The sequence below is a fragment of the Jaculus jaculus genome, chromosome 1, assembly GCF_020740685.1.
Source record: "Jaculus jaculus isolate mJacJac1 chromosome 1, mJacJac1.mat.Y.cur, whole genome shotgun sequence".
In the NCBI taxonomy this organism is placed as follows: domain Eukaryota; kingdom Metazoa; phylum Chordata; class Mammalia; order Rodentia; family Dipodidae; genus Jaculus; species Jaculus jaculus.
The window spans coordinates 338,927,945-338,955,289 of record NC_059102.1 but is presented as its reverse complement, the minus strand read 5'-3'; the positions used below and the strand labels follow the sequence as shown (position 1 = coordinate 338,955,289).

General features: G+C 43.6%; 1 protein-coding gene across 9 annotated transcripts in view; it reads left to right on the top strand.

The window, feature by feature from the left end:
* Gpatch2 (G-patch domain containing 2) overlaps positions 1-27,345 on the top strand; it is a 176,109-nt gene that overhangs the window by 118,387 nt on the left and 30,377 nt on the right. For 4 of the 9 annotated variants that reach the window (XM_045149781.1, XM_045149803.1, XM_045149764.1 and 1 more), the window contains exons 7-9: positions 4,182-4,214; positions 4,621-4,660; positions 20,517-20,587. The exons of 2 other annotated variants lie outside the window; for them this stretch is intronic. In XM_045149781.1, coding sequence (XP_045005716.1) covers positions 4,182-4,214; positions 4,621-4,660; positions 20,517-20,587 — 144 coding nt within the window. The remainder of the gene's footprint in view (positions 1-4,181; positions 4,215-4,620; positions 4,661-20,516; positions 20,588-27,345) is intronic. 3 more of the 9 variants (XM_045149774.1, XM_045149808.1, XR_006637185.1) reach the window with 2 other exon arrangements.

Sequence of the window (27,345 nt, the reverse complement as noted above, 5' to 3'; positions counted from 1 at the left end):
GATACTAAGTTCTGGGAGCACCAATAAAGACAATGGAAGAAGAATAAAAAGTAGAAAAGCCACACAACTCCCAGTCCTAAACAGAGCCGTGATTCTAAGCTGAAGGCTGTGAAGGGAGAGTTTGACTGAAGCACAAGGTGTGGAAGCAGACCCTCTGGACCCAGTGCTGCCTCGGTACGAGCTGGCGAGAGATCTGAACAGTAAGGCTTTCATGCTTGACCAGAAAGAAGCCACGTCTGTCCCTGCGTATGGCTGCTAGCACACGAGAGCTTTTCCTTGCTTCTTCCACGCTTCCTGCAGCGACCACTTCTATAGCTGCTATTCTTCCTATCCTCCATCTCACCAGGACTTGTTTATTCCTGGGATAAACCTCTTAGGGTCTGAACGTAGTTTCTGCATGGAGAGTAAAGCAATGGCACCAAGCTTAGGAGAACTGTGAGGGGAATTAGGCTCCCCATGGAAAGATCCTGCAGCCCTCTGTCACTCCTGCAGTGGTGGACACAGGTCATGCTCTTTTCTTCCCACACCAATGCCCCTTCCTTATGCTTGTCCTGATTCAAATGTTGGAGTCACCCTGCTCCCTGCCCCTCTTCCTTGGCCCAGAAACAGACGTACACAGGTATGGCCAACAGTCTTTTCACAAATATGCAAAAACAGTTCAGCTGGAGAAGGAAACATTTCCAGCAGAATTCACTACTTTACTTTTGAGGAGAAGAAGCTGCTGTGTAGGTGAAATGTTTGCAAGCCACTTATGTGACCCAGGACCAGAACGTAGAATGTTAATGCCATGGGGAGCAGTGGAAATGCACTGATAAGAAGCTGTGAGGCACAGCTGTTGACAGAAGTGACAGAAACTCCCTATAAAACAAAGAAAGTCCCCAGTCAGATGTAAAGACCAGCCCCTACAGGAACACACATGATCAGAGTGCACTAGCGGGCACAAGGAGGACCCCCGTTCTCTGTCTAAAGAGGGCTGAGACCGCACTTGCCATAGCAAATGGCTCTAACTATTATGCTAGCATTGCCCATAATTGTGGGCCCTTTGAACATCTCTTCTAATTTCCTATGTTCTTGATGTTTACAAGTTCTGTGCAGAATATAGCCAGGACCCTGGGCATGCAGCTCATGGCACCTCCCATGGAGTGTTGCCAGAATGGGACAACTGAAGCAGTGCATGCAGGGCGAGACAGTGTGACAATAAGGGGCTGGAGAGTGTGACAGTGAGGGTGGGGCAGTGTGACAGTGAGGGTGGGGCGGTGTGACAGTGAGGGTGGGGCAGTGTGACAGTGAGGGGTGAAGCAGTGTGACAGTGAGGGTGGGGCAGTGAGGGTGGGGCGGTGTGACAGTGAGGGTGGGGCAGTGAGGGGCGGGGCGGTGTGACAGTGAGGGTGGGGCGGTGTGACAGTGAGGGTGGGGCAGTGTGACAATGAGGGGCGAGGCAGTGTGACAGTGAGGGTGGGGCAGTGTGACAGTGAGGGAGGGGCGGTGTAACAGTGAGGATGGGGCGGTGTGACAGTGAGGGTGGGGCGGTGTGACAATGAGGGTGGGGCAGTGTGACAGTGAGGGCGGGGCAGTGTGACAGTGAGAGTGGGGCAGTGAGGGTGGGGCGGTGTGACAGTGAGGGCGGGGCAGTGTGACAGTGAGGGGCGGGGCAGTGTGACAGTGAGGGTGGGGCAGTGTGACAGTGAGGGGCAGGGCAGTGTGACAGTGAGGGCGGGGCAGTGTGACAGTGAGAGTGGGGCAGTGAGGGGCGGGGCAGTGTGACAGTGAGGGCGGGGCGGTGTGACAGTGAGGGTGGGGCAGTGTGACAGTGAGGGCGGGGCAGTGTGACAGTGAGGGGTGAAGCGGTGTGACAGTGAGGGGCAGGGAGGTGTGACAGTGAGGGCGGGGCAGTGTGACAGTGAGGGTGGGGCAGTGTGACAGTGAGAGTGGGGCAGTGAGGGGCGGGGCAGTGTGACAGTGAGGGCGGGGCGGTGTGACAGTGAGGGTGGGGCAGTGTGACAGTGAGGGCGGGGCAGTGTGACAGTGAGGGGTGAAGCGGTGTGACAGTGAGGGGCAGGGAGGTGTGACAGTGAGGGCGGGGCAGTGTGACAGTGAGGGTGGGGCAGTGTGACAGTGAGGGGTGAAGCAGTGTGACAGTGAGGGTGGGGCAGCGTGACAGTGAGGGGTGAAGCAGTGTGACAGTGAGGGTGGGGCAGCGTGACAGGGAGGGGTGAAGCAGTGTGACAGTGAGGGTGGGGCAGTGTGACATGAGGGTGGGGCAGTGTGACAGTGAGGGCGGGGCAGTGTGACTGTGAGGGCGGGGCAGTGTGACAGTGAGGGCGGGGCGGTGTGACAGTGAGGGTGGGGCAGCGTGACAGTGAGGGGTGAAGCAGTGTGACAGTGAGGGTGGGGCAGTGTGACAGTGAGGGTGGGGCGGTGTGACAGTGAGGGTGGGGCGGTGTGACAGTGAGGGTGGGGCAGTGTGACAGTGAGGGGTGAAGCAGTGTGACAGTGAGGGTGGGGCCGTGTGACAGTGAGGGGTGAAGCAGTGTGACAGTGAGGGTGGGGCAGTGTGACAGTGAGGGTGGGGCGGTGTGACACTGAGGGTGGGGCAGTGTGACAGTGACGGTGAAGCAGTGTGACAGTGAGGGTGAAGCAGTGTGACAATGAGGGTGGGGCAGTGTGACAGTGAGGGCGGGGCGGTGTGACAGTGAGGGGTGAAGCAGTGTGACAGTGAGGGGCAGGGAGGTGTGACAGTGAGGGCGGGGCAGTGTGACAGTGAGGGTGGGGCAGTGTGACAGTGAGGGGTGAAGCAGTGTGACAGTGAGGGTGGGGCAGCGTGACAGTGAGGGGTGAAGCAGTGTGACAGTGAGGGTGGGGCAGCGTGACAGTGAGGGGTGAAGCAGTGTGACAGTGAGGGTGGGCAGTGGGGCAGTGAGGGTGGGGCAGTGTGACAGTGAGGGGCAGGGAGGTGTGACAGTGAGGGTGGGGCAGTGGGGCAGTGAGGGTGGGGCAGTGTGACAGTGAGGGGCAGGGAGGTGTGACAGTGAAGGTGGGCAGTGGAGGCAGTGAGGGTGGGGCGGTGTGACAGTGAGGGTGGGGCAGTGTGACAGTGAGGGTGGGGCAGTGTGACAGTGAGGGTGGGGCGGTGTGACAGTGACGGTGAAGCAGTGTGACAGTGAGGGTGAAGCAGTGTGACAGTGAGGGCGGGGCGGTGTGACAGTGAGGGGTGAAGCAGTGTGACAGTGAGGGTGGGGCGGTGTGACAGTGAGGTGTGAAGCAGTGTGACAGTGAGGGTGGGGCAGTGTGACAGTGAGGGTGGGGCGGTGTGACAGTGATGGTGGGGCAGTGTGACAGTGACGGTGAAGCAGTGTGACAGTGAGGGTGAAGCAGTGTGACAGTGAGGGTGGGGCTGTGTGACAGTGAGGGCGGGGCGGTGTGACAGTGAGGGGTGAAGCAGTGTGACAGTGAGGGGCAGGGAGGTGTGACAGTGAGGGTGGGGCAGTGTGACAGTGAGGGGCAGGGAGGTGTGACAGTGAGGGTGGGGCAGTGTGACAGTGAGGGGCAGGGAGGTGTGACAGTGAGGGTGGGCAGTTGGGCAGTGAGGGTGGGGCGGTGTGACAGTGAGGGTGGGGTGGTGTGACAGTGAGGGTGGGGCAGTGTGACAGTGAGGGGCGGGGCTTTGTGACAGTGAGGGTGGGGCGGTGTGACAGTGAGGGTGGGGCAGTGTGACAGTTAGGGTGGGGCGGTGTGACAGTGAGGGTGGGGCGGTGTGACAGTGAGGGTGGGGTGGTGTGACAGTGAGGGTGGGGCAGTGTGACAGTGAGGGGCGGGGCTTTGTGACAGTGAGGGTGGGGCGGTGTGACAGTGAGGGTGGGGCAGTGTGACAGTGAGGGTGGTGCGGTGTGACAGTGAGGGTGGGGTGGTGTGACAGTGAGTGTGGGGCAGTGTGACAGTGAGGGGCGGGGCTTTGTGACAGTGAGGGTGGGGCAGTGTGGCAGCAAGCTCTTCAGTGGTCAGTGACTTCGTCATTGTAAGTACAGTAAAGCTGAATCTAGTCCACGGATACTGTAAATGAGAAAGCCGTGTCTAAACTACTTTCAGCTGATGGTCCTGAATGCCTATCTAGGATGTCTGGGTGTGTTTGTTTTGTTCTTGCTAGCTTTCTTTCCCTTCCTTTCTTCTTTCTGTCTTTGTAGGTGGTGTTCCTGGGGGCAAAGCTGCAAGAGAAAGTATTCTTGTATTTTTAACTTTTTATAACTAATAATCAAAAGGTCATAATTTGGTGTAATGAGGCTATAATTAAGTTGTAGTAAATGATAGCATTTGTAGATTTTATAACCAGAATTGATTCATAAAATGAATACAGCTCTAGCAGTTTATGTTAACATAATTAAATGGAAATGTAATTCTAACTCCGTTTGCTTATTAAATTGAAAATTACTGGGTTATGAGCACTCTTACATTTCTGTCAAAATTGGTGTAAGTCTGGAATTACATGAAATATCCATTAAAATAAAGCATATTTACGGCTCTGCTGCTTGTGGAGTAGCGTTGAAAGCGCATACATGTGGACGGTGGGAGTCTGCGCGCGCTCCCAGGAGGGCCCTCCTAACAACTCCTGTCTTTCCTTTGCAGCCGTTGGTTTAGCCCTGGTGCCCGGATGGAGCATGGGCAGGTAAGGAGCGCTCTGATCCAAAGGGAAGTTCCACTCCAGCAGGCGTTTGTCTTTCTCTTCCAGGGAGTAGGTCGACCTGCTGAGACAATATCTGAATTCCAGTGTCACTTTAGAGGGACATGATGGTGTCAGGGCTTAGTGTAACTTCAGAAGGAGGAATCTGAAGGAAGCACACCACTGTTCGTGTCACCCAGACAACCTGCAGAAGGGCTCCACACCTATGCATATGGAGGTCTCTCTCCTCGCAAATGGTTTTCACAACACTAAGAGATCAAAGTCACATTAAATTGACTTGTTTTAAGAATAATATCAAGCCATGTGTGGTGGCCACCTGTAATCCCAGTCCTTAAGAAGTAGAGGCAGGAGGATCAGCAGGTCCAACAAGTCATTCTTATCTGCATAGAAAGTCTGAGGCCAGGCTGGGCTACATGAGACCTGAGCTCAAAGCAAACAAACAACACATAGGTGAGCCACGAGCCAGCACTGACCTCTTCTTATTGAAGTGTCCAAAGTGGCAGTGTTTTCAAAACAAGGAGATAAACTGATAGAAAATAGAAAGATAATTTTTTAAAAAATATCTTTGATGTACATGATAAGACAATGATTATTTTTCTTAGCATAAACTTTATATTTATTTCAAATGTCTTACATATTAATAGGTAGTCTTCCTTCTTTTCTCTTATTTGTATTAATTCTCTGATGCAAAGGAAGATAATTTAGAACTTGAGTTTGTGAAAAGTTTTAAGGCATATACGTTTTAGGGTTTGGATTCTTGCAAGGTTTTTTGTTCATTTTGAGTAATTGTTATTGTCCTAATTATGTGGTCTATAAGGAAACAGAGTTTTAATATTTTATTTATTTTTATTTATTAGAGAGAGAGATGCAGATAGAGATAATGGGTGCACCAGGGCCTCCAGCCACTGCAAATGAACTCCAGACACATGTGCCACCTTGTGCATCTGCCTTACATGGGTACTGGGGAATCAGATCTGGGTCCTTAGGCTTCACAGGCAAGTGTTTTAACTGCTAAGCCATCTCTCTAGCCTGGAAACACACTTTTAAAATATGTAGCAATTAGCTAGTGATGTGCCTTGGTAATCAAAGACTTGTCTAGCAGGTATGAGACCCTAGGCTTAATGTCGAGTGCTACAAAATGCTATCAAATACATGAGAATGTGAACCTAAAGTCCTTGAGTTCTTGTAGGGTGAGCAGGAGTTAAGCAATAAGAGAAGGTTGTGCTTGGATATAGTAATTGACAGCTTTAGCTAGATATTTCATGATAGTTGCCTTCTCCAACCTGACAAGTTCACAACTGGATATGAATACCGTGAGTCCCTTGACTTATAAAAGGAGTGTGCCCCATGCTTCATTATAATCTTTTCTGAACATATAGAGCCAGCTGGAAGAGCAGTATCTTGTGAATTCAAACAAATTCATTTGTAATGATTTTTTTTCTCAAGAATGATTTGCCCCTTTAAAGATGTTTCTTGTCTAAAGCTAAGATATAGCTCAGTAGTCATACACTTGACCAGCTGCCACAGGGCCTCAGTTCAATCCCCAGCAGTGCCAAAAAATGAGGAAGAAGAAACTTTTCATGTTACACTACTATGATTTCTGTATGCTTGGAAGCTCACTGCTGCATCGCTGATGTGTTTATTTTAATTTGTGTGCACAATGCAAACATTAGACTCTACTTTCTGAGACAGTTTATATTCCTCTACCTTCAATGTTTGCAGTAGATTCTGTTCAGGGCACCTGCATTAGGTTAGGATATATATTCACACACAGTATGACATGTATTTTTTTTAGAAAAAAATATTTTACTTATTTATTTGCAAGAGAGAGATAGAGGGACAGAGAGAAGGGGCATTGCAGGGCATCCAGCCACTGTAAATGAACGCCATAGCATGCACTGCTTTGTGCATCTGGCTTTATGTGGGTACTGGGGTATTGAACCCAGGTGGTTAGGCTTCACAGGCCAGTTCCTTAACTTCTGAGCCATCTCTTCAGCCCCATTATAGCTTTTTAAAAATATTTATTTGTGGGTAGACAGAGAGAGAGAGTGGGTGCACCAGGGCCTCTAATGACTGCAAATGAACTCCAGTTGCATGGGCCACTTTGTGCATCTGGCTTTATGTGGGTCCTGGTGGTTAGGCTCATAGGCCACTCACTACTTTAACAGCTAAGCCATCTCTCCAGACCTATTATAACTTTTTAAAGTTTCTGTTTTAGATTGCTATATAATCTAATCTTTGGCTTCCATCAAAGTTTTATTCTATAGTTAACAATTAATTAATAGCTAGAATTGGAGGTATGCATCAGTAATACATCACTTTCTTAGCATCTACAAGACCGTAGGTATGATTCCCTGGCATCAAGGGAAATATTAATTAGTAGCAAATAACTTAAAAGGAAGAAAGTTGACTAATTCTACTTTTTTTAAGTTTTATATTTTTGACTAATTTTTAATTCAGACTTTTTGTTTTTTAAAAAATATTTTATTTATATTTACTTACATGACAGAGAGAGACTGGGCACACCGGGGCCTCTAGCCACTGCAAATGAACTCTAGACATGTGTGCCACCTTGTGCATCTGGCTTACGTGGGTCCTGGGAAGTTGGACCTGGGTTCCTTGGCTTTGTAGGCAAGTGCCTTACCCACTAAGCCGTCTCTTCTATCAGCCTTTTCTTAAACTTTGGATTACCATTCCAAAGTTATATCTTGACACTATTAGCTGATAGTAAATGTGGTTTATTCCTTGCACTGCTGGTGCCTATGCTGTATAAAACATACGCAAACATTTGCCTTATTCAATACTGAACCCAGGATTTTGTATGATGCTGGGATCCTCCAGAACCCTGGTCCCAAAGCTTCATCAGTTCATCAGTGTTTAACCTTGTTCTGAATGTGTTTTGGCTTCAGGACACTTGATTCAGGATGTAAAACATTGGTTTTCAAACATTGAGCTCATGGCTAGTGGTAATGTTATAGCTCATGCTGGAGTGAAGGTTTGTCAAATGCATATGTATTTTCTGGGTGAGGGTGTCATGGCCCTTTAGAGCCCAGGAGCACTACACAGAATTTCAGGACCATTGAGAGCCATTTTGAGCAGTGAAATCATCTGCAGAAGCAGAATGCTCCAGAGCGCGCCTGCACACACAACACACTCTTCCTAGAGTAAGAACTGGAGACGGGGCAGTGTCACCTTGGTGGACCTTAGCTGGGATCATTCACTCAGGAGACTCAAGATTATACCACTGTTCACATATCTGAGAATGACTGCAACAGCAACAAAAAATATTGGTTTTGGTGTTACAAATATACTTTAGTGAGTTGATTAATTCACAGATAGGGAATGTGAGTAGCAGTGACATGCACTGATATGTATTTACATTCACTATTTACATTGTGAGAGCCAAGCATTTCTGAGTTCACCCTCCATGAAACTATGTGCTACAATACGCAGTTATCTCAACTTACATCCAAATAATGAAATACAACATTGTGAAGAATTATAAAATCCTACAATGAATTGTTGAATGAATGGCTTGTCACACATGATCACCGTTCACTTTTCTTCTACTAATGTAGCAACATAAAGTACTGATAGCGCTAACTCTCTTCTTAAAAATGCACCCCACTGTTTTGCCTCATCTTGTGATTCTTTGTCTGTTCTTTGGTGCTACGTTCATTGCATCCCCGGTCATGGTAGTGTCTCTATCGCATATCTATGACATAACTTACTTTCCAGCCACCGTCTGTCAGGTGCATAGTACTTCTACACAAAGGTATTTCTGGAAAGGAGCATAGCTTTTTCATTGAGATGCTTATAGTTTGGACAAGAAAGCAGTAATTATAGTATGCTGATAATTATTTGATAAAATAACAGAGAAGGCTCTATAAAGACCATAAAAGAAAAATTCCACAACCAGTTCAAGGTTCAAAGGAAGGAGGGGACACTCCAATGTCTATGTGTGTGTCTATGCTTTTAAATTGTGAGGTTTTTGCCTCCTTGAATATCTTAGGATTTGACACTGTGAATTTACAACTATACCTTAAAGAGTCATAGTTAAGATATTATCCTTTAATTGTGAAGGATATTATAAGGCCAAGTGTGAGGAAACCTGAAATAGGTTTGATGATATTTGAGGAGTTATCTAAAGGGACAAAGCCACCCTAAACTTGACCATATCAGTAGGAAAGAGAAGACATGGTGTGACTGAGGGTTCTAGCTTCTGTCTTCCTCCTGTGCCGGAGAAAGAACATGACTAGAATTCTTTGTTCCTATCCTAAATGATGAAAACTACAAGGAACACTTTACCTCCTCATACTTTAGCAACTTTTACAATTGTGTGCCTCACTTTTGGATTTATGGATTTTATTGTAATTCTCACATGAGTCATTTTTAATATACATCTGCAGGTCACTAATAAGGGAATTGTATCTCCGCTTGGCCTAAGTCCAGCAATCTGAAAGCTGGAAGGTAAGAAGCACTTTGCACCATATTCAGATGTTTGGTTTCTAACCAGAGGTGACATTATTGAACCAGAGCCTTGAAAGTGACCTCACTTGTGACACCGAGAGGAGGCCAAGGAGGCCAAAAATCACCAGGAAGGGCTCTCAGTCCGTGAGGTGCTTATGTCCCTCCTGCCTTTGTATTTTGATTTCCCAGCCTGTTGTTGTTTTGTATTTTTTTGTATTTTTAGAAACACATTCAGAGTCTTTCAAATACAAATGTTCTGTTCTAGGAGCATCTTAGATTAATTATTTTCTGTTGCTCTTCAAAGGAGTGGAAGTTCTGCATTAATTTGTTAGAGTCATGAACCAGCCATCTGGGTCTATTGTATGAGCTCATGTTAAAATAACAAAGATGTCCCAGATTTATAATGTCATTGATAAAGAGATATTGTTGAGATTTTTTTAAATGTTGAGACATTTTGACATCTCACTATTGAAATATTAGTCCCCTTTTAATACAATGCCATTCAAAACTGTAATTTTTTTTCCCCTATGTTAGGGTTTCATTCTAGCCCAGGCTGACCTGGAACTCCCTCTGTAGTCCCAGGTTGGCCTTGCACACTCAGTGATCTGCCTCTGAGTACTGGGATTAAAGGCATGCACAGTCATGCCCAGCAAAGCTGTAAATTTGGAGGAGAAAAAGCATTCCAATATGTGTCCAAGAAGAGGAAATGGAATGAAATTCAGAGAAAGTGCCATCACTTTTGAGTTCATCCCAGTGGTGCCTCAAGACACAAACCAAGCAGGCATTTGGTTACTACAGTTCCATTTCAAAAACAAACTGTAGAATTATTTTCTTATTTCAGGGCATTGTATTTGGGATTTTGAGATCTTTGATCTACTTTAACACCAACCTCAGGAAAAGGGCTCAATTCTCTTCTAACATAAAATGAGGAAAGTTAGTCAATTCCATTAATTTAGGACAGGAGGAGAGATTTTATCATCTTACCTCCAGCTATTGGTGTCACAAATGCTGGTTTGTATATGTTTTTTGAAAGGCACTAGACTTAGAAATGCCAAAGTAATTATTATTTTTTATTTTTAGAAGCAATTTGGTATTCATGGTACAAAGGATTTCTAAATTGAATCCCTTTCAAATTAATGGACTTAAGATAAATTGTTGCTATTTCTTTTAAATAGCAATCATGAGATATGACTTCTGGTACACATCAGATACCAGATCTCACTGCCTATTCATAGCCCCATTGATTCATGCATGCATGCACCCATCCATTCATTCATTAAACACATATTTATTTGCCATTAAAAGTGTTCTGAGACAGTGTTGAGCCGTGGGGGCCTAAAGCAAAGGCCTACTACCAGGTGAGCGAGAGTGCGGTGTGGCTCGCATCGATCTTCTCAAGAGGGAGGTTAGGACACAGATACATTATGAAGGGCCATGAAAATCTTACACAAGATTTTGAATTTTATTTCAAGCTTCATAAAAATCAGATTCTTGTTACTGATCCTGGCCATAGTATTAAAAATGGACTGGAGGGTTTGAAACAAAGCAAGAGACAGATACTAGAGAGAAAATGTGGATCCAGAGTAGAATGGTGGCAAGAGGGATGGAAATAGGTAGATAGTTAAGAAATGCTTATGAGAGGCTTAATTAGTTAAGGCATACCTGAATAAACCACTCATATTACTAGTGACTTAACTAAGGTCTATTTGTTTTTCAGTAATTAATTCTCAGTTATGTCTGTGAATAGTTCATAGCAGTTCTCCTTCATTAAAAGTTACTGAGAACAGTCAGACAATACCTCCTGATAACCAACCATTGCTGTCACCATACCCATCACCATATCATTGAGGCCCCAAATGTGGTCCAGCCTCACAGTGCCAAGCACTTTCCACGGCTCATCTTACATGGCCCACACCACAGCTTTCAGGTCAATATTGCTGTCTTTTCATACAGGTGAACCTGTGGCTTAGGAAGGGACCTAAAAGGTTACACAACTGTACATGGTGAGGCTGTCATTGCTTATAAGCAAGTGGCTTGTCAGCTCACTGTCTGCTCTGATATCAACACCTCATTCTGTGCTGCATAAATGCTTTCAAAACTGTCTGTGTTGGGGCTGCAGAGATGGCTTAGCAGTTAAGCACTTGCTTGAGAAGCCTTAGGACCCCAGTTTGACATTTAATTCCTTAGTACCCACATAAGCCAAATGCTGAAGATGGTGCATGCGTATGGTGTTTGTTTGCAGTGGATGGAGGCCCTGGCACCTCTTTCTGTCTCTCTTTCTCACACACTTTCTCTTTCCCTTCCTTCCTCTTTCTTAAATAAATAAATAATATCTTTAGGTCCGTTTTTATTAGGGTCAGTTTCCAGGGCGCTGTGCAACTTGGTTGTAGTTCAGTCTTGCTTGTAATCATGGACCTACCTAATTAAGATAAGCTGTAGTTTGAATGAACAGTGAAAAGTATTGATGGTGAGTTTAGATTTCCAGTTAACTAGGGTAATGCAAGTGTGAAGGCACATGGGTGGTTAGGCATTTTTTAATTAAAAAATTACATATATATACAAATTATACTCATTTGTTCCCTATCCCCTGATCCCATTTTCCTGAGGCCGTCCTGTGTAGGGTCATGGGATTCACTGTGCAGTCATGAAGGCCTTGGTCAATCAGGCTAGTAGTAATAGCAGTATTCATGTGCCTTTATGGTATCTTTTGGTATTAAAACTCAATTAAAAGACCTTGAAATATGGGGATATTTGAACATCATTGGTATTGATAGAAACTATGGGGCTTTTAAAAGTTGGACTGAATGCATTGCATTTTACATCATGGATGGTTATCAGTTTGTGGGGGCCAAGGGAGGAATGTGCTGGTTTGATTCAGGTGTCCCCCATAAACTTAAGTATTCTGAATATTAGTCTCACCAGCTGATGGTAATTGGAAATTAATACCTCCTGGAGGCAGTGCATTGTTGGGGGCCGGCTCATGGGTGTTATAGCTAGTTTCCCCTTTCCAGTGTTTGGCACACTCTCCTGTTTCTGTTGTTTACCTTAATTTGGTCAGGGAGTGATGTCCACCCTATGCTCATACCATTGTTTTCCCCTGCCATCATGGAGCTTCCCCTCGAGTCTGTAAGCCAAAATAAACCCTTCTTTCTCAAAAGCTGCTCTTGGTTACGTGATTTCTGCCAGCAGTGCGAACCTCACTGCAACAGTGACCATCTTCTTCCAGCAGCTTCCACAGGGCCGGTTTCCCTTTCAGTTCCAGCATGGAATTCTGAGGTCCTGTGACCAGAGCCTGTGGTGTCTTCAGCAGTAGGGTCTTACCTTTTATCTCTGGCGCATAATCAAGTGTTTTGGCAATGGCCTACATTGTTTTAGGACCTCATGTGTCTCCCTGGCCAACCAGCAGTTGTGGGAAACTGCCCGAGTCTGGGCCTGGGAATTGCCAGCCAGAGTCTGTCCTTTTAAGCTTAAGTTTTTTCCACCTTCTGTTTGGACTGCCCTCCTTCCCCTTTATTGTTAGTTACATGTTGTAGACTGCTAGTGAGAATTAGGATTTCTGTGGACTGACGCATGTTGCCTTAACTTCTGTGTAATTCTCCCTCTACCCTGTCCTCCACCCTCCTACCTGCACACTCTGCCCTTACTAACTTGTCAGTGTTGCTTCTCCTTTCGGGTCTCAGTTTTGTGCTCCCATTCCTACTGCTGACTACTATTTGCAGTCTTCTCTAAATGATCCCAGCTAGGAACTGCATGACAGTACTTAGAGTGTTTTTTTCCAACTCCATCCATTTACCTGCAAGTTTCATTATTTCGTTTTTTCGTACTGCTGAGTGGAATTCCATTGTGGATATGTACCACACTGTCCTTATCCATCCATCAGCTGGTGGGTATCTGGGCTGATTCTAGTTCCTAGCTATTGTGAATATAGCAGCCACAAACATGGCTGAGCGAGTCTCTCTGTAGTAAAGTGTGGAGGCTTTGGGGTCTATGCCCAGGAGTGGTACTGCTGGATCAAATGGTAGATCTATTTTTTCCAGAAGTCTCCATCCTGGTATGTACAGTGGTCGTATCAGTTTGCACTCCCACCAGCAGTGGGCAAGGGCTCCTTTGTCCCCACAGCCTCTCCAGCATTGGTGGTTGTTCAGTTTTTGATGAGTGCTACTGTGACTAGAGTGGAATGAAATCTCAGAGTTGTTTTGATCTGCACTTCTCTGATGACTACAGATGTTAAACACCTTAAATATGTAGTGGCCATTTTTATTTCTTCCTTTGAGAGTTCTCTGTTCAAATCTCTACTACATTTATTGATGGGGTGTTTTGTAGATACTAAACCTTTGTCAGAGGTACAACTGGTGAAGATTTTCTCCCATTTTGTGGGGTGTCTATTAACTGTTGGTTGTTTGCTTATCTGTCCAGCAGCTTTTTCATTTCAAGAGGTCCCAGTGGTTGAGTGTTTATTTAATTTTCTGTGCTACTGGGGTCTTACTCAGACAGTCTTTACCTACACCTATATCATGGAGTATTCTCCCTGTTTTTTCTTCTAGTGGTTTTATAGTTTCCGGTCTTATATTGAAGTCTTTAATCCATTTACAACTGACTTGTGCAGAGTGAAAAAAGTGGGTCTAATTTCATTCTTCTACCTGTAGTTATCCAATTTCTCCAGCACCATTTGCTGAAGATGCTGTCTTTTCTCTTGTGTGTATTTTTGGCTCCTTTTTCAAAGCTGAGGTAGCTGTGCTTGCATGGATTTTGACATGGGTCTTCTATTCCATTCCATTGATCTGTATGTCTGGTTTTGTGCCAGTACCGTGGTGTTTTAGTTACTAGGTCTTTGTATGTATATCTTGTAGTATATCTTGAAATAAGATATGGTGATACCTCCAGACATATTTCTTTTGTTGAGGATATTTTTGGTTGTCTGAAGCCTTCTGTTCTTCCATATAAACTTTGAGACTATTTTTCTATCTCTATAAAGAATGTTGTGGGGCTGGAGAGATGGCTTAGCGGTTAAGCACTTGCCTGTGAAGCCTAAGGACCCCAGTTCGAGGCTCGGTTCCCCAGGTCCCACGTTAGCCAGATGCACAAGGGGGCACACGCGTCTGGAGTTTGTTTGCAGTGGCTGGAAGCCCTGGTGCACCCATTCTCTCTCTCTCCCTCTACCTGTCTTTCTCTCTGTGTCTGTCGCTCTCAAATAAATAAATAAATAATTTTTAAAAAAAGGATGTTGTGGGGTATTTTTTTATTGGAATTGTATTGAATCTGTAACATAGTTTTGGTAGGATGATCATTTTCACAGTATTGAATTCTTCCAATCCATGAACATGGGAGATTTTCCATTGCCTTGTATCCTTCTCAATTTCTTTCCTCAATGTTTTGATGTTTTCTTTGTACAGGTCTTTCTCTTCCTTGGTTAATGCTAGACCATGATATTTAATATTGTGAGGGGGCTTTTGAAAATGGAATAGTGTTAATTATATCTGTCTTCATATATTTATCATTGAAGTGTAAGAAGGATACTGATGCTTATGTATTGGTTTTGTTTTCTGCTACTTTACTAAAGGATTTATCACCGTTAGAATTTTTTTGGTGGAGTCTTTTGGGTCACATATATAAAATTATGTCATCTACAAATAGGGCTAGTTTGAGTTCTTCATTACTATTTTGTATCCCTTTTGTTTCTCTTGTCTTATTGCTTGAGCTAAAAACTCAGGTACTATTTTGAAAAGCAATGGTGAGAGTAAGACCTTAATGGGAATGATTCAAGTTTTTCCCTATTGAGTGTGATCTGGGCTTTAGGTGCTCTATAGATAGCCTTTCTTTCTTTTCTTTTTTTTTTAATTAAAATGTTTATTTATTTATTTGACCAAGAAACAGGGAGAGAGAGTGAGAGAATGGGCGTTCCAGGGACTGTTGCCACTGCAAACAAAATCCAGATGTGTGTGCCCCTTTGTGCATCTGGCTAACGTGGGTCCTGGGGAATTGAACCTCTGTCCTTTGGCTTTGCAGGCAAACGCCTTAACCACTAAGCAATTCCTCCAGCCTCCCTCTTTCTTTCTTTCTTTCTTTCTTTCTTTCTTTCTTTCTTTCTTTCTTTCTTTCTTTCTTTCTTTCCTTCCTTCCTTCCTTCCTTCCTTCCTTCCTTCCTTCCTTCTTTCTTTCTTTCTGTCTTTCCTTTTTTCCTTCTTTCTTTCTTTTAATATTTATTGATTTAAGATAGAGAGAAAAAAGCACATGTATAGAGAGAAAATGGGTGTACCAGGGCCTCTAGCCATTGCAAACAAACTCCAGGCCCATGTGCCTCCTTGTTCATCTGGCTTACATGGGTGCTGGGGAATTGAACCTAGGTCCTTAGGCTTCGGCAAGGGCCTTGACCACTAAGCCATCTCACCAACCCATAAATAGCCTCTCTTATGTGGAGATATATTCCCTCCATACCAAGTCTCTCCAGTGTTTTGATCATGAAGAGGTGTATTTTGTGAAGGCCTTTTCTGCCTGTATTGAAATATCATGTGATTCTTGTGTTTCTTTTGTTTATATGGTGAATTTCATTTATTGATTCTGTATGTTGAGCCATCCCTCAATGAGACCTACTTGATTGAGGTGGAGGATGCTTTTGATGTGTTATTGAATTCTGTTTGCAAGGATTTTATTGAGGGTATTTTTTTTGTGTGGGGGGGGGGTCAAAGTAGGGTCTCACTCTAGCTGAGGCTGACCTGGAATTCACTATATAGTCTCAGGGTGTTCTCGAACTCATGGACATCCTCCTACCTGTGCCTCCCGAGTGCTGAAATTAAATGCATGCGCCACCATGCCCAGCTTGAGTATTTAAATATTTTATTTTATTTTTTAAATTTATTTCAGAGAGATAGGGTTCAGATGGGTTGGGGGGAGAAAGGGAGAGAATGACCACACCAGTGCATCCAGCCATTGCAAACAAACTCCAGATGCATGTGCCATCTTGTGTGTCTGGCTTACTTAGGTCCTAGGGAATCAAACCTAGATTCTTTCGCTTCGCAGGCAAGTATCGTAACTGCTAAGCCATCTCTCCAGCTCCTTATTGAAAATTTTTGTGTGTAAGTTCACTGGGAATATTGGTCTACAATTTTCTATTTTGGAGGGTCTCTGTCTGGTTTAGGTATTAGAGTGATGCTGGCTTCATAAAAGGAGTTTGGGAGCATTCCCTGTTTCAATTTTGCTAAATAATTTAAGAAAAAAATGGTTTATTTCTTCATTGAAGGTTTGGTAAAACTGCGTGGTAAAATCAGGGCCTGGACTTTTTATGTTGGGAAATTTTTAATTAATTTCTCAATTTTTATAGAAGTAATAAGTTTGCTTAGGAAGTCTGTTTTTTTGGATTTAATTTTGGAAGGTGATAAGGGTCAAAGAATTTATCCATTTCTAACAGGTTTGCCCATTTTGTGGAATACAGGTTTTTGAAATATGTCCTGATGATTCTTCCAATTTCATGGGATATCAGTTCATTTCTAATTTTACTCATATGAGGCTTCTCATTTCTCTTTTGATCATTTGACCAATGGCTTGTCAATCTTGTTAATTTTTTCACCAGCTCTTCATTTTAACAATTTTTTACTTGTTTTCTTTATTTTCAATTCATTGATTCATGCATTGATCTTGATAATTTCTTCCTGTCTGGCAATTTTGGGCTTGCATTGTTCTTGTCTTTCTAGCATCTTCAAGTAGATATTTAAGTTGTTTATTTGAGATCACTCTGTTTTTGTAATGTAGGTATTTAGTCCTATAGCTTCCCTCTTAGAACTGCCTTTATAATACCAAAACCATAAGTTTTGGTATGTTTGGTATGTTTTCATTGTCATTCAGTTCAATAAATTTATGGATTTTATTTTCTGATTTCTTCACCAAAAAATAGTAAGTTGATAAGTCCCCAGGAGTTGGTGTGTTTTCTGTTGTTACTGTTGTTGTTGATTTATAGTTTTAATGCATTGTGATTGAATATAATGCAGGAAATTATGTCAGTTTTTCTGAATTTGTGGAGACATGTTTTATGGCCTAATATATGCTCTATTTTGGAGAAAGTTCCATGAGCTGCTGAGGAGAATGGTTATTTAGTATAACTAAGGTGAATATTAACAGTAGTAGGGAATTAAAAGTCTCCTACAATTATGAATTGGAATTTATATCTGTCTTATTGTCTAGTAAATTTTATTTTGTGTGCTTATTGTATTTTTTGAGAGTAAGAGAAGCAGAGAGAGGGAGTGGGCTCACCAGGGCCTATTCCTACTGTAAATGAACTACAGATGCATGTACCACCTTGTGCATCTGGCTTACATGGATACTGGGGAATCAAACCTGGATCCTTAGACTTTGCAGGCAAGTACCTTAACTGTCATCTCTCCAGTGCTGCCTAGTAAGTTTTGCTTTATAAAACTAGGTGCCCCTGTGTTTGCTGCATATAAATTTATGATTCTAATATCCTCTTGTTGAATTATTCCTTTAATGAGTATGACATGACCGCCTTTATCTCTTTTGATTACTTTAGGTTTAAAATCTATTTTGGTAGAAATTAGTATAGCCACCCCTGCCCATTTCTTGCTTCTGTTTGTTTGGAATATCTTTTCCATCCTTTGACCTAAGGTGGTGTTTATCTTTAATTAAAAGGTGGGTTTCTTGTAGACAGCAATTGGATGGATCCAACTTTCTGATCCAGCCTGTTAACCTGTCTCTTTTGATTGGGGTGTTGAGTCAATTACCATTCAGAATAATAATTGTGAGGTATGGGTTATTCCCTGTCACATTGAAGGTTTTGTGGAGTTTGGTGTTTTCATGGTCTTTGCATGCTTTATGTCCATTTTAGTTGTAATTGTTTATTTTTCTCTTCTCTTGTGCATGTTGAGTCATCTTCTGAGTGTAGAGTATTCTGTGCAATATAATCTGTAGGGCTGGCCTGGTACTCATGTAATCAAACAGCCAGTTTATATCATTAAGGATTTTCCTTCAACCTATTATGAGGGATTATTTTGCTGGGTACAGTATTCTGTGTTGGCAGCCATGGTCATTTAGCTTTTGAAAAACTCCATTCCAAGCTCCAGGCTTTAAGAGTTTCTATTGAAAAGTCTGAGGTAATTCTTATGGTCTTACCTCTGTATATTCTGAGCTATTTTTCTCTTACAGACTACTACTCTCTCCTTGTTTTCTGTGTTTAGTGTTTTGATTATTATGTGATATGGGGAATCTCTTCTCTGGTCCTGTCTTTGATGTTCTGAGCACCTCCTACACCTGGATTGGTGTTTCTTTTTGTAAGATTTGGAAAATTTTCTTCAATATAATTTTGTTGAAGATATTCTCTATGCCATTAGCCTTTATTTCTTTCCCTTCCTATATGCCTATGATCTCAATATTTGGTATTTTTAAGGTGTCCCAATGTTCTCTCATGTTCTGTTTGTACATTGTTTTTTATTTTGTTTTTTTTTTTTTAACTTGACAGTGCTTTTGGAGTCCCAGTCTAATTTTTCTGTCTTGTTCTTGAGTTTTGAAAATCTGTCTTCTATGTGATCTATTTCATTGGAGAGGCATTCTTAGTAGACTTCAAAGTGGGTTATTGAATTTCTGTTTCCTGTTACATTTTTCTTCAGCATTTCCACTTCTTGCTTGAATTCAAGTTTCATTCATGACTTGACCTCTGTGTTGTCTGTTGGAGTTCATTTTTACATGTGGATGTGTCTGCTTTGAGCTCCTCCCATTGGCCCTTCAGCTCATTTACGTGTTGATTCTCTTCAAATTCCTTTAGCCTTCTACTGAGCTCTTTTTGATTGACTTTAATTTCATTAGGCCATCTTGGAGCACTGTTTCCTGATTTTCTTTAACTTCCTTCATCCATCCTTTGAGTTCTTTCTGTTGTCTTTCTTCTAATTCATTGAACCAAACTTTGAATTGCAGTTTGCATTCTTTTTGCCAATGTTCTTCCATTTCATTCAGCCATTCTTGGAGTTCCTGTTTGATTACTCTTTGTCTCATTTCTTCCTATTCAACCAGTCATTTGTTCATGATTTCATTAAGTTCATTTAAAATACTTGGGATTTCTTTTGGGGTTTCTGTGTCTTGGGTTTTCTTTTATTTTCTTTGAGGTAGGGTTTCACTTTAGCCCAAGCTGACTCACTATGTAGTCTCAGGGTGGCCTTGAACTCACAGCAATCTTCCAGTCTCTGCCTCCCGAGTGCTGGGATTAAAGGTGTGCATCACCACACCTGGGTTTCCTTTGAACTTTCATGGAGGATCCTATTTGGGACAAAGTGATCGTGATGGGGGTTTCTTTGCTGAGTATTGCTTGTTATTTGCTTTGTGTGTAGTCTGTGTATCTTAAGGCAATTCTCTCACTGAGGATGCAGCAATAGCAGTTTTTGTATATGCTGTGTTGTGTAGTCTGGTCCAAATTGATCAAGGTGGGTGTGGGATTGACAACTGTCCACTGGACTGGAATGGGTTCACTTGAGTCTGAACAGGATCTACTGTGAGAGTACCACCTCTGGGCAAATGTGGGTGCCCTCAAGATGTGGTTGTCCCGGCACCTAAGCTGGGAGCTTTCCAGCCAGCCTTATTGGCTGCTTGGAAGTTGTAGAGAGATCAGCTCCAAGCTTCTCTTGGATGCTGTGGCCAGTACACTGTTGTCTTCTGCTTCAGCCTTTCCTCAGATATTTTTTTGAGGCATGTGGTCCTGAAAGGTGAGTGTGAGAAGTAGAATGCAAGTTGGCTGACTCCCCGCCCAGGCAGCTGTGTGGAATGACCCTAGCCCTGGCGCATAGCCACATACTCAGCCCGGTCTCACCATGGTGTGCAGCACCGCCCTGCTCACTGCTGACCTGCTGGCTTCGCCCTCTCAGGCCCTGGAATGGTATTTACCCTTGGCTGGTAACTTCCACATCCAGTCCCATCTCACTAGACACTTTGACGAAGTATTCAATATGGCTCCAAGTAGATATTTCCATGCCAATGGTTTCTTGGAGGAAGACTGTGTTCAGTGTTCCCTATTACTGTGAGCCAGTGGGTTGGCTCTTCCATATCCACATAGGTGGCTTAGCTGAAAACCTTCACAGCTGAATAGCAACAAGACAGGGTGGTTTCATTGCATCTAAGCCACTGAGGGGACAAGAAATCGCCAGAGTTCTCAGCTCCTATCTCGGGTTGCATTCCCCGTGGCTGTCCAGGACGGCTTTGCCAGATTTGTACCAGTGACAGCAGCATCTCCAGCAAAGGTGCTCTGTGTAAGAAAAGCCAGTGCCACAAAGGGGACACGACTTGGCAAATTAGTTCCACTTTGATTCAAAATGAGGCATTAGCAAAATGTTATCATGAAAATATTTTTGTTTCTACAACCTTTTCTGACCACTTTGCACAGCATCAACTTCTGAGAGAGGCCCGCGTGGACAGAGGACACAAGAAGAGCTGCTCAGCGAAGACAGCCAGCAGGTAAGCCTCGGCGCCCGCTGACGCCTCCTCGCGGAGTCCTGTATGGTCAGGTGAACTGGAGTCTGGGTTGCTTTTAGTTCTAAATAGCTGGCTTTCAATATTTTATGGATTGTTTACCAGGATCTGTTTCAGGATTACTAGTGATGAGAACAAAAACACCATTTTATTTATATTCTTTAAAGCTGGTGAAAATTAATGGATTTTTTGTTGTTGTTGTTTTGTTTTGTTGTTTTTGGTTTTTTGAGGTAGGCTCTCACTCTAGCTGAGGCTGACCTGGAATTCACTCTGTAGTGTCAGGGTGGCCTCGAACTCACGGTGATCCTCCTACCTCTGCCTCCTGGGTGCTGGGATTAAAGGTGTGCGCCACCACACCTGGCTTTTTAAAAACAAAAGTCTGTCTCCTATAACTAATGAATTTTAGATCAGCGTTTAGTAGTTTTATTTTATTGTTTTGTTAATGTTAAGAAAGTAGAGTTACTGTTTACCCCACATTTAAATGGTACTTGGACCATATGAAAGGTAACATGTGTATTTATTCTCATAATATATAAATGAGTAAAGAATGGGAGAAAAGAGTTGTGTTTTTAGAAAAGATATTAGGGTGCTTTTTTAAATCTTGTTACTAAGTCATTTTTTTTCCCAACCTAAGTGATTTTCTGCAGTTTGCTTACATATAATGATACTTATACCACATAAATGTGCCTAATTTTGTATCAGTAAAAAAATAGAAGGAAATTTAGAAATAATAATGTCATGTAATTTATATGACTTTGAAAAAGACAATATAAAGTAATGGTCAGCAACATATTAATTTGCCAGTAATGGTATTAGTTACTTCCAATTACCTACAAAAGCAGCTTAAAGGAAGACAGCTTTATTTGTGCACATGTTGGAAGGTTCCGTCCACCATGGTGGGAAGGCATGACAGCAGGAGAGTGAGATGTCGCACAGCCAGGAAGCAGAAAGAGAGGAGCTGGCGCTCAGCTGTCTGGGGCCCCCGCCCATGGATGGTCCGGCCTACTTTCAGGGCAGGTCTTCCCTCCTCAGTGATGCAGTCTCACAGACATGCCCAGAGGTGTGTTGCCTAGGTGCTTCCAAACCCACTCTGGTTGATGAGGAATATTAACCATTACAGTGATTATGGTTAAAAATTCAAAGCTGGGAGTGGTGGTGCACGCCTTTAATCCCAGCACTTGGGAGGCAGAGGCAGGAGGGTTGCAAGTTCATTTTATTAAAAGCCAAGAGAAGAACCTGTAAACTGGCTCAGTGTTTAAAGGTACTTATTTGCGAAGTCTGATGGCCCAGGTTTAATTCCCCAGTACCCATATAAAGCCAGATGTACAAACTGGTACATATATCGAGAGTTCATTTTCAGTATCAAGACACCTTGGAGAGTCCTTTCTCTCTGTGTCTCTTTTCCCAGAATGAAGTAAATAAAATTTTGTTTTTTAAAAAAGAAATGGCCAGGTGTGGTGGTGCACGCCTTTAATCCCAGCCCTCGGGAGGCAGAGGTAGGAGGATCACTGTGAGTTCGAGGCCACCCTGAGGCTCCATAGTGAATTCCAGGTCAGCCTGGGCTAGAGTGAGACCCTACCTCGAAAAAAAACAAAAAAAAAAAAAAAGAAAAGAAAAAAAAAGAAATGAATAGCAGCCAAGGGAAGAGGTGGAAAAGTATTTTTTTCTGGGACAGAGGAAATGTAAAATTGCATAATTGAATCCAAATTCCTGTGTCAGTGATGACAATAAAGAGTTGTGGGTTGGCTTCACTGGTGCCTGTCACATGGTCTCTTGCTCTGCCTCTGGTATGCTAACACCATGACTCCTTGGGCTCTAAACACCTGATAGCCTCTCCACCTAAAATTCTGCCTCTCCGTCCACGTGGCTCACGCCGCATTCGAACATGTCTGTGCTCAGTGTAAGAAGTGCTCTCTCCGCTTCCCGTCAGACACTGTCCTGCAGACGTGCCGCCTGTGTCTCACTTAGTGTCTGTTTCCTTTCTCATTGCTTCAGCAGGGTAACGTCCTTTCTCTACACACTCTTGTGTCCCCAGTTCCAAAAGCAAGCCTGGCACTATTGGCAGAATATAAATAGTGCATAAAATAGTGTAGAATGAATCGAAAATGGAGCCCAAGGAATAGAAAGTACTCTGCCGCCCCTGGAGCTGGGTTCCTAGCTTCCAGTCTCAGCTCTCCATGTGTTAGTCAGATGACTCTGAATAAAAACCCTCTCTTTCTGCTTACCTCCACGTAACAGAGCTAACGGCATGGCACTACTGCAAGGAGTAGGGGTGAGCTCCGCGAGCATCGCACAGGGCAGTGGTGACCAGCTGCTGTGTGCTCGAGAGACCGCTTTTAACTGCAGCTGCGTGCTTCTTATGCATTTGTATTTCTAATTGCATTTTTCGGTCGCATTATTCTTGTCTGTAGTTCAAGTGTCAGATTATCCCATAAGAAGTAATAAAATATGGAGGAGAGGATAATGTCTCAACTGATAAGAGCCCATGTTGCACATGCATGAGGATCTGAGTTCCGCACTATCCACCCACGTAGAAAGCTGAGCCCAGTGCTGAGGGCTTGGACAAGGAGACCTGCTGGTGCGCTCTGGCCAACCAGGCTAGCCACAAAACCTGACAAGCTCCAGGTTCAGCAAGACGCTGTCTCGGAAGAGAAGTCCAGGGAGCTGTCGAGGACACCCAGCCCGCTCCTTGGCCGTGGCACATGTGCGTACCACACGAGCACATCTGCCCAGACACCTAAAGTATAGACAATGAAGAAAAGAATTAGGAAAGGAAACAAAAAAATAAGGAAGCTCTCAACTCTGTTCTTCCCTGTTCAGTGATTTCCTTCTCCAAACACTGTTTTAGCTTTCCTGCTGATCCTGCTCTGCGTGCCCACGGCCAGTTCTTGGAGCTTTTAGTTTACTGTTTCATGCTGACCTTTGGCCTTCTTAGAAGACTCTGGGCTCATTGATTAAAGCATCATTTATGCTTTTTATTTCCAAGATCTTTTCTGACCTTGTAAACACTCTTCTCACGTATCCTCTTGATTCGTGGGTGTCGTGTGTGTTCTTATATCTGCGAAGCAGTGCTCACGTCAGGCGCAGGACAATTTACAGAGGTGAAGTAGACATTAGGAAAGACTCAAGCTTAAGTACTGTTTTAAATTTTCTTAAATGCAGCATGAAATCTCCTTACCTTCCTTATTCATATATATTATTATGTATTCCTCTCCTGAAATCCATTTCCTTTCTTAGTGTTTTTAATACTATCTTGACTTTTCTTAACCCTCTTGGATGAGTGACTGCACTTGCCTTTTTCAACTTACAGAAAAACATAAAGGTTACAGACCAGCACTGCAATGCATTACGTCAATACACACTGTAGGATCATTTACTCCCCAAGTGTCCCAAGCATGGAAGAGAGCACATATGCAGGTGGTGTGCACACGTGCAAGGCTGGGATTTGGGGGTGTGGCTGTAGCCTGCTTTTCCAGTGGACACCTTTTAAAGGCTCTGCATGCCACAGCCACACAGCGGCACTGACAGCTTCCTCCTGCAGAGTGTCGTCTCATCCTCCACCCCTAGAGAATTTTCAGGATCTTCATAGCAGAGCTTGAGGGGCATATTTGCCAATGCCAGAATGCATAATAAATTTCAATGATGGTTTTCTGGATGTAGTTTATGACTTTACTCCTTTTTGCCATAACTACTTTAATATTCATCTAAGCCCTATGAGTTAATGATGACTAAAGGGCAGCTGACTCTTAAATGAGATGGGACATCCTTTGGGGGTTCAAATGCAAACCCCAAACCTGAGCTTGTGTATGCTTTACTTAAATAATTGAAATAAAACAAGATTGAGAAGGTTCATTTTTATGAATTGGTATATTTATTTAGAAGTCAGGATGGGTGAGGGAGAGTCCATGAACCAAAGAAGGGGGTATGGCAGGAGAGCTTAGCCTGATAATCAAAGGGTGAAGAATAGAAACAGCCACATGGTCTAACAGGCCATGTTTATCCTTTCCCACCCTGGTCGCAGCTGAGTTTAGCTGTCAGGGTGGGAAGGTCAAAACCTTACCAGTGGCGAAAACCTCAGGTGCTGAGAGATGAATAGCTCTGGAGCTGGAAAAGAGGGAGAAAAACAAAACCACCAAAAGCCTCATGAGGAACAAGTTTTTTTTATTTTGGGTCAGGTGCTGAATTTGGAAGAAGTCGGCACACCTGGGTGCAGAGTCAAGAAGGGGCTGGGCTTGAACCCATGCACCTGCATAATTCCAGCTTTGCAGCAGCTGCTACTGAGAGCAGGGCAAACATACGGTGTAATTTTATCTCATTCCAGTTGGGGGACTGAGACATTGTTTAAACAATAGAGAAGAGGCAGCAACCCCTTTCAATAATTTTTCCCTTTCTTCCATTTCCTTTCCTTTCTTTTCTTTACATTCCTCTTTTCTTTTTTCTTTGAGACAGTGTCCCACATTGTAGTTCAGACTAGAAACTTATGTGGCTCAGGCAGGCTGGCTTCAAAATTCACTGTGCAAGCTGGAGAGATGGCTCATTGGTTAAGTCACTTGTCTGCAAAGGCTAAGGACCTAGGGTCGATTCCCCAGGACCCATGTAAGCCAGATGCACAAGGTGGTGCATGCATCTGGAGTTCCTTTGCAGTGTCTAAAGGCCCTGGTACACCCATTCTCTCCCTCCCTCTCTCTCTCTCTCTGTCTCTCTCTTTCTCTCTGCCTCTATCTCTCTCAAATAAATAAATAAATAACATCTTTGAAAATATTCATAGTGACCTTCCCGCTTCGGTTTCCAGAGTGTAGGAGTTATAAAGTGAGTCACATGCAAGGCCAGCCATTCTAGTAGAGGGTCTACATCAGTAGTGGACTCTGTCCTCAGAGCTGTCCCGAATGTCTGCCTTCTTCAAAGTGCAGAATTCTTTGGATTTCATAGTTTGCCCCCATGCTTCATGTGGTTTTCCCTGCTTCAGTTACCATAAACAGTGCTTGTCGTGATATGCCACCCATCATATCCCAGTGATTGTAAATAAAACAGTATCGCACTGTGCTAGTAATTATGTCTGTTGTAAATAAAATTAATATTCTCCTTTTTCATGCATGATACTTAGTATGTCTTAAAATCCAGCTTTTGGGAGACAGGAATACTGATTGTTAGTGCAGTGGTAACTAATCTGACTGACTTAAGTGCTGCTATTCTTGTTTTCTGTCCGTTAGTCTGTCCCTTCTTTGTGTTCTCCGAGAGCCCCTTGTCATAGAGCAGATGTGTCCACACAGTGAGGGTTATGAAACTGTTTGCTCATAGCAATATCCTCCGATGGTCATACGATGTTTCAGAATGTTGTCTTGCAGTGTTTTGAGTCACATATACCGTCTCCTGTTATATGCTACTTTATCTGTGTGATTGCTCTCTGATATTTTGGATTGTCATAACAATGGAACCTCTACTTATTTAGACGTGGTCTCATGTATCCCAGGCTGACCTCAAACTGGAATTTTCTATGTAGCTAAGGATTACTTTGGATTTCTGATCTTCCTATCTTCAGTTCCCAAATGCCAGGACTTCAGGCATGCAACACCACGCCCAATGTATGTGGTTCTAGGGGTGGAATGCAGATCCTCCTGCATGCTCGACAAGCACTCTACCTCAGGATCACCCCCCAGCTCCTGGGCACAAGCATCCTCCTGACTGTCCTGCCACAGACCCGGGATTCCAGGTGCACCTGCTGCCCTCAGCCTTCCTGGGGTGCTTGATTTCAGTTGGTTCCCTGTTCTCTGTTTATTGTAGTTGTATTTTTAAAATGTTATATTTATTTACTTATTTTGAGAGAGAGAGAGAGGCAGATGGAGACAGTGGATGTGCCAGGACCTCCAGCCGCTGCAAACAGACTTGAGACACATGTACCACCTGTGCATCTGGCTTACATGGGTACTGGGGAATCAAATCTTGAACCTTGGTTTTCCCAGGCAAAGTGCTTTAACCGCTAAGCCATCTCTCCAGCCCAGTTTTATTGTATTTTATCTCTTGTCTAATATTTAATGAGCATTATGGAATTTGCTTATGGAATTTGGTCATTTTTGCATATCTTTCATAGTAGAAATAGGAACTCAGGAAAACACAAATATCTTTAAAGACATAAATGCATAAAATCTTATTTAAATGTTCTGGTATAAACAATCTACCCTTCACCTATAACCTTCAGGATTTAATCATTAACAGTCAGCTACTTTCAATAAAATACATAACCGATCCCTGGTGCAATACCTCTAAGTAGTTTTTTTTTTTTTTTCCTTTTGTTTTTTTTGGCACAGGCTCTCACTGTGTAGACAAGGCAGATCTAGATCATCTTGATTCTCTTTCTTCAGCAACCCAAGCCCTGGGACTGCAGACATACACTGCTATGCCCACCTCCAAGTACTTTTTAAGGGAAAAAGTGAGGGGCATCTAGATTTACTTGTTTAACATATTCCAGGCTAGATTTACTGTCTGGCTCCTCCCTGCGTCCAGTGAGAAGGCATGCTCACACATGAGCTCTCTGTAACCATTTATTGCTCTCAGAAAAGCAGCCCAGGATCCATTTTGAACTGATCCCCAAAGGGTCAGGAGAGCTGCCTGGAGCAGATGGAGTCCTGTGCCACACTCATGTCACAGCTGAGGGATCCAGAATGGCACCTGCCGCCTACCCCTGCTACATACCTCAGGCACAGATGACCAGCTGGGCAGAGCATTGAAGGACACCCTGTTTCTCT